The sequence below is a fragment of the Belonocnema kinseyi genome, chromosome 9 (genome assembly GCF_010883055.1).
Source record: "Belonocnema kinseyi isolate 2016_QV_RU_SX_M_011 chromosome 9, B_treatae_v1, whole genome shotgun sequence".
NCBI lineage: Eukaryota > Metazoa > Arthropoda > Insecta > Hymenoptera > Cynipidae > Belonocnema > Belonocnema kinseyi.
This window is the reverse complement of record NC_046665.1, coordinates 35352066-35364401: the sequence shown is the minus strand read 5'-3', so window position 1 is coordinate 35364401 and position 12336 is coordinate 35352066. Positions and strand designations below refer to the sequence as shown.

Below are 12336 nucleotides of genomic sequence, written 5' to 3'. Positions count from 1 at the left end.
AAGAGGGAGCTCTTCTTAATATTTTGACACCAAAATCATGTCGATACACCTTACCGACTGCGAGTAAAGCCACCCACGCTTTAACTTGACAGACTGTATGGGCAGAAAGTAATTGTTTTTCATTCTTAATGAGTTCAAATTGTATAAGTGGTGGTGCTTCGTTATGAATTATTGCCATTCGATATCATTTGTTTATTTTATTTAAAAATTTCATAAACGAATGCATAGTTCATCCGTTTATAGACAGATATAATTTTAAGGCGATAAGAAAGAGAAAAATTTACTTTAGGTCCATAAATAGCTAAAATATTTATTTATCAAATTTACCTATAACAAACAATTAATAATGAATGACTAATCTTTATCACTAATTATTACCACTAATATAATTTAAAGGTACCAAGAAAGAAACATGATTACTTTCGGGCAATAAATGCCTAACCTATTTATTTGTTTATAAAATAAAAAAGTTATAACAGACAACACATTTTCATAATCACATATGACCATGTCGACAAAATGAAGCAAGTTCAACTTACAAATGTACTTTGCAAGCAAAATTTTCACGATGTTAATATTTCGTTAATATAATTTGTTTACAACAATTAGATTTGATATCCTGTTAAATGTTTATATTCTGCAGATACTTCAACATTTATTTGCATCTAGAATGGGATTAATTAAGTTATTTATTTAAAGAAAAAAATAGTAATTAAAAAATGTTTCATTTTCGCTCTTTGTTTATTTATATAAAAAAATAAAATGATATCTCTTACGCAACTATTGGTGATTTTGAATAATAAATTCTACATTCAGCCCACTGTGCGGCGCCCTCGTACCGACCACAGTGGTTTAAAATAGGAATTTACTTTTCATAATTGCCCACAGCTCGTACTTCTTAACCGATTAAAAATTTTTTTTTTATGAATGTAAATTACATTTTTAAGAGAATTTTGGGTTGCTATTCTAAAATTTTTGTCACAGAGAAACAATATATAAGCAAATAATGTGACAAAATTTTTCATTTCAGCTTTGTGAATTTTTATCTCGAGAAAAAATACAGAAAGAGACTCACTACAAGCTGGAATGATTGAAACTCAACTTTTCTCTTCAGAATGAGCTATAGAATATAAATGAAATATTACTATCCACATATCACCCTCATAGGTTTTTTATAGGGTCCTAAACTAATCCCACAAATGAAAAAATGGGTTTTACGAGTTTTTAACGCTAATTTGGACTTTTTTACATTTTGTTAGTGCAAATTGTTGCTATTACATGAAGTACTACTACATACTCATAATTAGATGCTTACGTTAATTAGTTAAACAATTTATTATTATTTTCAATAATATTCAATTCGGATATTTTAAAAAATTGCGTTTTTTTTTAATTTTTAACTTTTTTGTCTAATTTCCAATTAGAGTGAGGTGGATAATTAATTAAATTTGAAAAATTAATTGTTTAAATAATTTTTTTTAATGATACTCAATTTGAATAATGCTAGAAAATTTCGCTTTTTTGTTGAAATTTTCAACTTTTTGTCTACTTTTCACTTAGTATGGTAATAATTAATAATAGTTAAATAAAAATAGTTATTTCATTTAAGGTTATATAAACATTCTTGTAAACATTAACATTTTTTTAAAGATTTCTTTTCATGTTCACAAAGTGAACAAAAAGTTGAAAATTTCAGAAAAAACCGAAACTTTCTAGCATTATTCAAAATGAGTATCATTAACAATGATAATAAATTATTTAAACAATTAATTGTTTAATTTTAATTAATTATCCACCTCACTCTAATTGTAAATTAGACAAACAGTTGGAAGTTTCAGAAAAAATTGCAACTTTCTAGCATTATTCAATTTTAATATTATTTACTATTATTTAAAACGTTTACTCGGGTGAACCCAATTATAGACCATAGCCATGGGCTAAGTCAAGTCACTGATGAGATTAGGATGTTATATGCCAATTCGATACGATGTTTGAAACCTCCTGCCATGATGTTGTAGGTATACAATTACGAGCGGCCGCTTGTGTTGGAGGTGACAACAGTTACCTCTGGATTTATTATTATTTATTTTTAATAATTCATTATAATTTTATTAATGATTTTATTAATATATATAATTTATTATAATTGACATTATTAATATTTATTATTAATTTATTATTATTTACAATAATAATAAATTATTTAAACAAATAATGTTGTAACTTTAATTAATTATACACTTTACTTTCATTGGAAACTAGGAAAAAAGTTGGAATTACAAAAAAACCGGAACTTTCGAGAATTATCCAAATTGAATATTATTAACAATAATAATAAATTGCTTAAAAAATGCGTGTAAACTAATTACGAGTATGAAGTAGTACTTCATGTAATAGCAACAATTTGCACTATAAAAACGTAAAAAAGTCACAACTAGGGCAAAAAAACTCGCAAAATCCATTTTTTTCACATGTCGGGTTAGTTCAGGACCCTATAAAACAAACTTATGGGGGTTATATGTGGAAAGTAATATTTCATTTGTATTCTATAGCTCATTGTGAAGAGAAAAGATGAGTTTCAATAATTGGAGCTGGTAGCGAGTCTGTTTCTGTTTTTTTTTCACGAAATAAAAATTCACAAAGCTGAAATGGCCAATTTTTTCACTTTATTTGTTTATATATTATTCCTGTGTGACCAAAACTGAAAAATTCTCGTATGAATTTAATGTTGAGCATTTCTAAAAACAAAAAAAAAATTAAAAATTCTAGACCACTGTGGTCGGTACAAGCGCATCGGTCGACTCGAGTAGATTGCGCGCACGGCAATAAAACATCGCTAGTATATTTTTAACAAAGCGAAAGATTTGGTCCGAATTTCGTGAAAGTTTTCCTTAAACATCTATGAACAACTTTGCCACTGGAAGTTTTCCGTCCGCGAAACTTACCTGCAGACTTTTTTTCCGCCAAAGTGTGAAAATCCTCATGGTAATGGTTTGCAATCATTTTCATGTTTCAAATATCACAAAAATGCATATTTTTAAAACTTAATTGGCATCGGTAGAGGTTTTCGTATTTTGGGGGAAAAAATCGAGATCATTTCTTCGAGCAGAAATCCAAGTTTTCGCAAGTTTAGTTTTAAGAGCCATTGATTTCGGTGCAATGAAAATTTCCGGTTTTTAATTTTTATTTTAAAAAACTATCAATTTGATTTAAAAAATCTGTGTCAATGTTGTGCGGCTCAGTCTTGCAGAGTTTCAAGAAAATGAAGAAAATGTCCTCATAAGACTCCTGGGTAAATTTTAAGTTACTATTTTGTAATGATTTCTAAGAAAAAATTGAAAAGTATCACAAAACACATTTTTAATGATTTCCTAAAATTGTTTAAAAGAGTGTAAAAGATTTTGAATCAAAATTTTGGAAGTTTGTCATATTACATAATTTTAGAAAAAATTTGAGTAAGCTTAAGAGATATTGAGAACTTTAAAATCGATTCAAAAATAATTAAAACTTGAAAAGATTTTTTAAGAATTTAGCAAGGTTTCAAATATCACGATAATGAAAACATTTTGTTTAGGTTCCTAGGAAAATAAAAATAATTTTTTATTTCGAAAAAATAATGATAAGAGACTATTTCAAAATATTTTAAAACATTTTAAAATATTTGGAAAATTTTCAAAGAAGAATTTACAGATTTTAAGGCAATTATTTTAATTTTTCAGATTTTTTCTCTTGAAAAATGAACTTTAAGAGAAAATTAAAAAAGGGGTTTTAAACATCAAACGATTTCTTATAATTTCAATAGAGTGTAGACAATTCTAAAGAAAAACGTTTGAATGTGGTGAGATTAAAAAATAAAAAAAAGTTCCTGGGAAAATTTAGAAATATTTCTGAAAATTTATTAAATCTTTCTTGATTTCTTCCTAACTTCTAAAAGTCCTAAACATATTTCAAAAAGACTCGAATTTTTCTTTATACATCTGAAATATTAAAAAAAAATTTTTAATTTTCTCAAGGATCTTGTAAAAGTTATATTTATATAAATTTAAAAACAATATAATAATACTTATTTTCTTGTTCTTAAATCTTATAATTTAGTTTCAACTCAAATTTAAGTGTTCAAAAACTTTTAACAAAAAGATAGTTATTTGATATTTTTGTGTCATATTATTGTCAATATTATTTTGTAATCTTCACGATTGCATTAGGTAACTTCAATATTTACTCATATTTGGTAACTTCAATATTAGCACGACTAAAAGAAAATATTGAGAATGCATCTAGTGTTACGTGAAAATATTGTTTTATTTATTTGTAGACAATGCTTCATCTTCAGAAACTTTTTTTATTTAGAGAACGTTTAATATGTTTTAAAACGTTATGCAAAATGTTACGTAACGGCAGTGAGGGAGCAATGTTAAGGTTTGTTACATGTGATTTGGGGGGGGGGGGGGCGACGAAATAATGTTACGTAATATGTAAACGCTCCCTTATAACGAAGAATTGTAAGGAAATATCTATTTATCTTTTTCTATTGCAACGGTAAGAACTGGTATTTTTCTCACTGTGTTGGTTTTCCATTCAAGAAGTAAAATAATTGTTGTGTTCGGTATCAAAAATAAAACTAAGGTTAGCAATCGAATAACTTTTATGCTTCAACATCAATTGAAAATTATTACAATTTCTTATTCAAATTGATAAATTTGGAACATTTCGAAATATGAAATCTCATTTCTTTATTATTCGATGAGTATCAAAGGGGTTTAGATTTAAATATTTGAATATTACATCCGTTACTCATTTGAAATCATTGTATTTCAAATTTGAAAGGTCTTAAATTTGAAATTACTAATTTATCACAACTTTCTAAATGAGATTTAATTGAAAACTTCAACAAATAAGAATTCGAAATCTAAAATCTTATGTTTGGAATTAAACGATTAAAAAATTTACAGACTGAAGTTAAAACAGTTCAAAATTCAACTACATATGTATACAAAATTGGAAGACTTAATACTCACTATTTAATGGAGGAAAATTTTAATTAGTATTACATTTCCAAAAATCGTGAGCCTAGTACGAACGGTTGTACTTGTAGTGGTGGATAGATTTAGAACTAATTTTTGTAGATGATGGAAACCCTTCGAGTTACGTAGAATTTCATTTCATCTGCTTTCACAAAATGCTAACATAATACTTGAACGCCCCCAAAATATGAGATTTAATGCTTGAAACAGAAAATATTTTAGCATCGAAATGTAATTTTATTTAAACTTTAGTAACAGCCATGATTCTTTTTTATATGCAGTTCTCAATTAAAATTATTTGACTTGAATCACTTTAATTTTTAATGCCTCAACTGAAATCGATTTTTAATTTATTTTTTATTTTTAATATAATTATTTAAAAAGGCAACAATTGAAACTTCTGTTCATTCAGTGAGCTAAATTAAATCACTTTATTATTTGCACTTTGATTAAAGGCAAGAGACGTCGCAGAAGGTGCTGATTTTCTGATGGTGAAACCTGGATTAGCATACCTGGATATCGTAAAACAAGTGAAAGATGATCATCCCGAATATCCTTTATTCATATATCAAGTATCAGGAGAATACGCTATGCTACTTCATGGGGCAAAAAACGGAGCAATCAACTTGGAAGTAGTACTTAATGAAATCTTGATGTCTATGAGACGAGCAGGAGCTGATTGCATTATTACTTATTTTACGCCTATGATCCTTGATATGTTGCAGCCAAAAAGCAAATACTAAAGCTACTTCTTCGATTTTATTGATTTTCGCGGTTTCCGTAAGGGATCCAATTTAATTTTAAATACTTAATATTTCGTTAAAGATCAGCTTAATTATAAAAGGCGTAATACTTAATGTGTAATTCGAAGCTTTGCAATTTGAATCTAGTTGAATTGTTTAAATCGGGCAAGATATGAACATTATTTAGAAATATAATCTGGCATACGTAATATTACAATGGTTGTGATTTTTTATTATAACGTGCTTAGTTCTGATAATTTTAGGAATTAATTTGTATTTATAAAATGGAAACTAGAGGCTTAACTATTTATATATTGCATTAACTGTTATGCCATATTTATATAGACATATATTAAGGGATACGAATTCACAAGAAATAATAAGAAATTGTGGAAACGGGTTTGTTATTTTATAAATATTTGTTCACCTAATTTATTAGATTCCACGACTAAAAAAATAACTATTCATCATTGGTTCAAGACCTTGGTGGTAAAAAGTAAAGATATATTCTTTATGGGTGATCGGAAAATTATTTGCTTTTGAAATCCAAAATACTTGCGATAAAACAACCTTATAATTCAATCAAGTTTATAGAAATAAAAAAATATATCTTTGGGTTTCCCCGGTGTCGTATGTGACCCTTGCTCCTACACTAAAGTTTCAACTTGATTTTTGGTGCAATTGTTCATGCTTAATGACGCGCAAGTATTTTAAGGTAACAATATTAGTTTTATTTGTTAACAAAATTAATTTCAATTTTGCAAAAACTTTTTTTTTTGTGAATATCAAATGCGTGTAGTCATTTTACGTAAACAATTGAGTTAAAATGTAATAAAAGCATTAATTTTCTTTTTTCTTAGAGATCTAAAAAGCAATTTTATAATGCTAATAACACGTTAAATAATCATTTTAGAACCTTTTTTCATTCGAATTTCTTACTCTCTTTTTTGCGTAAAATAAATTATTGAAGTTAACGAAAAAAAAAATTTAAATAAATTTTTGTTCTAACGCGTTAATTTTACTTTTTAATTTTTTAGCCTCAAATTCTTGCTCGTTAACAAAGATCAATAAGTATCAACAATTATTTTGAAATCTTCATATAGCGAATTAACAGGGTTCGTATATAACTGCGGGAAGCGAAAGTTACTTTTTAATTTCCATAAAGCCTCTTCATAAATTTTTTCACCCCAGGCATATTGGATTTCGGTTACAAAAATGTAGAACCACTCCTAAATACCGATTTTTTCTTTTAATTTATAGCTGTAGTGATAAGACCTGGCAAAAAATACTTTTCGTCTGTGGTAAATTACTGTTATTGAAACAAGATAAATATTGAAATATATGTACAATATTTCCAATTTTTCATATTCGAATAAAAAAATGTGGAAAAAAACGATTTAAAAATTGTAATGACAGAGTTAAATTTTAGCCAAATCCTTTAATATATAGATTATCCATTTTGCATCAATGTAGGCGCATTATTGTATCACGTCTGCGAAGACTGGCAAAAACAGATTTGGATCCTGTATCAATGAACGAATGTAACATACGCCTCTTTCTTATCCCGTTATTTTAAAAGTAGAATTACGTGGAAACGGGTGGAACGTTTCATTAGGGAACATCAGGGCCGTCAAATTAAGGCCCTATTTGTATATAAGTTTAAACTCTTTTTTTATTGTTTAAAAAACAGCAAATAAGTTTCACATACACAGAATTAATAAACTTGATAAGTAAAATTGACAGATTTCAATTATTGTGTGTTTGCTGGTCAGAATTCAACGTTTTCTCAAAGTTGAATTTTAAATGATTTCCTGATTTTAGAATATTATCATATGCCTATATTTCTCTGATTAAAAAAAAATTAAAAAGTTCTGAAATATGTATGTTGAGAAATTTACGAATTTTAATCTCTGCAATTTTAATGGTATAGTTTTTCCCATTGAAAATTCTTCGCGTTAATTTCAGACATAATTATTTTGCCCGTGGGGATCGTCGAGAATTTTGAAATTTCTTCTAAAATCCGCGAGATAAATGACTCACACGGATTTCCTCGATGAATATGAAAATCCTTGCAGATTTCCCCGTGTCAAATTATGTCCGAAAGTAATACGATGATTTTTTCAATAACAATTTTTAGAACAATTGATGTAAGAACAGATTTTGGTCATTTTAAAAATGAAAAATTTTTAAATATTGTTCTTCAGGCTATTTTTCATTTTTGATTGAACATAACATATTGTATTTTTATGAAATATTTTCAAAGTAATTTCATATTAGAATAAGAAGTTTCATCATTTTTGTATTTTTTCAATTGGAGAAAATATGTATTGTTGGTTCTGGAAGTCTGATATTTCAATATTACAGGGAAGTTTTTGGGAGACTATTAAGAATTGTCAATCACTTTTTTGTTTTATTTTAATTCAAATGTCATTCCCATGAGGTCCCTAGAATATGTGTTGGTCGATATAGACTAGTTTTTCATTTTTTTAAATATCTCCAAATAAATTTCATGAAGGAAGTTTCATCATTCAATACTATGAATTTATGTATCCTATTTTTACAATTTTATATTGTGAATATATGTAAGAATATTTGTTTTATTTAATAGAGAATTGTTAAAACACTTAAATCTTGTAATATCTTTAAATAATTTATTCCAGAAAAATGAAAATTTTTCTTAAATATATATTTTAATTGAATAAAAGCAACTAAATATTTTATTTATTTATGTTTAAAATTATTCATTTGAGATTATAATTTCATTACTGAAAATTTATTATTTTTATATACCTAACTTAGATACTTCGTTGGTGTTCTGTATTTTTTGAAGAGATTTTATACATTTTTTTTAAGTTTAGACTTTTTTTATCATAAACACATTGTTTATGGTAAATGAAAATACATTTTTTATAATCAAGAATTTTCTTTGTGAATATCTGAAATTCCTTGCGGGTTTCCTCGTGTAACATCCTCGAAAATAACATAAGCATTTTTTCAATATGGGTTTTGAGAATAATTAATACAAAAACAGGTTTTAATTATTTAATTTATTCTATAAGCACGAAAAAACAGGTTTCAGGAAAATAGTGCAATATTATTACTAATATATTATAATCTCGTTTTTTTTTAACGAAAATTTTTAATAAATGATTTATAACTGAGAAAATTGAATCAGGTCAAATTATAGAGAATTTTTTCGAAATAACTTCCATTCATTAAAATTATATTATTTGCATAAATTTGCTAAGAAAAGATAAGAAAAAAAGCGCGGTCAAAAACAAAATTAGTTAAATAAACATTTTTTTATATTAAAGAAGTCAATTGTTTTAATTTAAACTTTTTTACACGAAAAATAATCATTTCTCCTTTAAGCTTCACATCATTTATTTTTTAATACTCTTTTTGATTGGTTGTGGTAAAAAAACGAAAAATGCTATTATCATAGGATATTCACGGCGAGACCTGATTTTATTATGGACGCCCTAGATATAATTATAAACTTTGAAAACTGTAATTTTTCATTTTTATGTTGTTAAAGTATGATATTAAATTCGCTTCGTTTTCGCAGATTTCTCAGACTTTTAACAATAATGAGCTCTTAATTACTATTTTATTGTTTTCAAAACAGAATGAAGATCGATAAAGAAATCAATGAAATCCCGGTCTGGAGGAACCCAATTTAATTTCTTCTAGTTACGTTCCTTAGATATCAACCAATCTTGTTGATATTCGAATTTTCTAGAGGTTCTAGAACTTCTAGAGCCTCTGTGACGTGGGCCAATGGTGACAAGCCAACTGTAGACACGTTAGCAAATCATAGCCCACGTTTCCGTTGACACGTAGTTACTCAGACCAATAAGCGTTGGCCACGACGATATTTTCCCGTTAATATCTCGGCGCTGAATTCAGTCATCAGTCAGTCATTTCAGATCGCTCGTGAGAATTGTGGTACGAAGAGTATTCGTTGTTGAATTTACCGGAGCAAGAATAATTCACAAGCTTTAAATTGGTAATTAATTACTCTCTTTAAAGCATTCATATATTTTAACATTGTGTACCGGCATTTTTCACACTTTTTTCAAAAAATTGGCGTCTAAAGTTGGTTTTTTGCCACGTCTTGCGGCATTGCTGAGTTTTTGGGGTGCTACTTAATATTTCTGATTTTTTTTTGTGTTTTATTACTATTTTTTGCATTTGACAGATTTCTAAAGAACTATTTAACATTTATTGAAAAAACGGATTATTTAAGTATTTTCTATTTTGACGTTTTACTGTATTTCATTTAGGAGCACATTATCACGTTGAAATTCTCTGGGATTTTAAAAATAATTTTCTGTTCTTCCTTTTTTTAAATAAATTCTATAGAAATAAATATCGGTTTTTAAATTGCGGTTTAATTTACAAGTTACAGCTGTCATTTCCATGAGGTTCCTCGAATTTGTTTTAATCGAACTCGTAAACGCTTGACATACGTCGGCATTATTGTGTGTAATTTTATTAAGTTAACAACTGTACCGGAAACCTAGCAATTTCATATTAGAATAAGAAGTTTCATCATTTTTTTATTTTAAGAAAAGAAGTATTGCTGGTTCTTGAATTCTGATATTTCAATGTTATAGGAATATTTTTTGGAGACTTAATAATTGTCAATCGCTTTTTCGTTTCATTTTATTTCAAATGTTATTTCAACGATGTTCCTGGAATATGCTTTAGTTCATATAGACTAATTTTTAATTTAATTTCGTATTATAATATGAAGTTTCATTATTTCATGCAATTAATGTATTTTTACAGTTTAATATTACGAATATATGAATAGTCGGGTACCATAAGGAGCTAATCCACCATATTTTTAAAATTCACTTTTTTGGCTTTTTTTATTGTCAAGTCTGCCATACGTGTCGTGTTTTTTCAGAAAGTGAAAAAATTGAATCATACTATTTTTAATAAAATAACAAAGTTCCTCGAAAGGCTATCTGAAGACGTACTTGATTAACAGTTTTTCCGTTTTCGCTAAAAATTTTCCGAATAAGGGTTAGCCACTTATGGTTCCCGCCCAATCGTATGCAAGAATATTTGTTTTATTTTCTCCGCTTTATTATAAAATTGTTAAAACATTTTTAAATCTTACAATTACTTTGATTTTTTTTATTCATATTAAAAATTACTTATTGGTAGTTATAATTCCATTACTGAAAATTTATTATTTTTATGTTTCTAACTTGGATACATCTTCAGCATTTTGTGAAAAGATTTTATATATTTTTTTTTAGTTTAAGGGCATGTGATACTAACAGTTTCCCCGGCCTTTTTTCCACAAAAAAAATTCATTTTTAAAAACTGAATTCGGAGATGCTATAAAATATAACGGACGTCCCCAGACTCTTTTTTGAGGGATAATAACAAAAAAATTTATTGTGCTATATAAAAATTTTATGCATATGCATTATTTTGAGGTTACGTCGTTTTTCATCTCTGCTTTTCCGATAATTTGGAAATTATTTATGAAATAAACTGTTTTGATTGCGTGCAAACAAGGTTAGTTCCGGGAGATTAGTTACTATGTTTATTTGTAAGTCTAAAGTTTTCTGCCAAAAATATTGTGTAGTTTGGAAGTAACGTTCGAGTGAATTGTAACACACATAACCTCGAAATATACACGCACGTTGTTAGAAATATCAAAAATGTTTTGATAAAAAATCACAAAAAAAGTGTGTGGGGACGTCCGTTAGCATGTTCGCTATCATTTCCCAAGTTTTTAAGACAAAATATTTATTATTCTAGAAAAAAGCCGGGGGAACCTAAAACTGGTAAAATCGACAATTTTCTAAGTATCACATGCCGTTAAGCGTTGGTATTATAAATACATTGTTCATGGCATATGGAAATGCCTTTCTTTTTCATAATCAACAATGATTGCAAAAGTCTGATCGGATTAAAAAGTTAACTTTCTAACAATAAGTAATTTATTATAATTAAACTGGAACGAAATGTTAAACAGTTTTAATTATAAATTAATCATTCTTAGAGAGTGCCCACACGTATGTAACCTATCCGGCTGTTCGTATCAAAATTTCGGTACGCGTGCCCATGACTTATTCTAATTTAAAGAATAACTGAACATGTTTTTTTTACTTTTAATAATTATACAAATTATTTTATTCTAGGTAAGATTTACAAGGAAATGTACGAAATGAAGGGATTTTTAGCCCTAGTTTTGTTTGGCCTGCTTGCGGTCTTCGCAGCAGCCAAAGAGGACAAGAAGGAAAAGGAAGACATCGGCACAGTGATAGGAATCGATTTGGGAACAACGTATTCATGGTAAATATACATATTATATTGAATTTAATTTATTTTCTACAATTGTCATGAGATCGATGGTTGCTATTTCAAATTATATCCACTTACCTTTTAATTGATACTGTTTCAGATAGTAGATATTTTTGATTATTTTACAATACTATAAAATCATGGCTTTTCTTAATTTAGCTACTGTTTCTTAAATATGGCATTATTTCTTTTCTAGTCTTTACAAACGCGAATCTCTAAATTTGCAGGTAAAATTTTTT

General features: G+C 27.4%; 1 protein-coding gene across 4 annotated transcripts in view; it reads left to right on the top strand.

Annotated features, from left to right (window-relative positions):
* LOC117180282 (endoplasmic reticulum chaperone BiP) overlaps positions 1-12336 on the top strand; it is a 26857-nt gene that overhangs the window by 9329 nt on the left and 5192 nt on the right. For 2 of the 4 annotated variants that reach the window (XM_033372686.1, XM_033372687.1), the window contains one exon: positions 5480-7503. In XM_033372686.1, the coding sequence (XP_033228577.1) occupies positions 5480-5767 (288 nt within the window). In that variant the 3' untranslated portion in view covers positions 5768-7503. Of the gene's footprint in view, positions 1-5479; positions 7504-9674; positions 9777-11934; positions 12089-12336 lie in introns of those variants that run through there. The other 2 variants (XM_033372688.1, XM_033372685.1) reach the window with 2 other exon arrangements.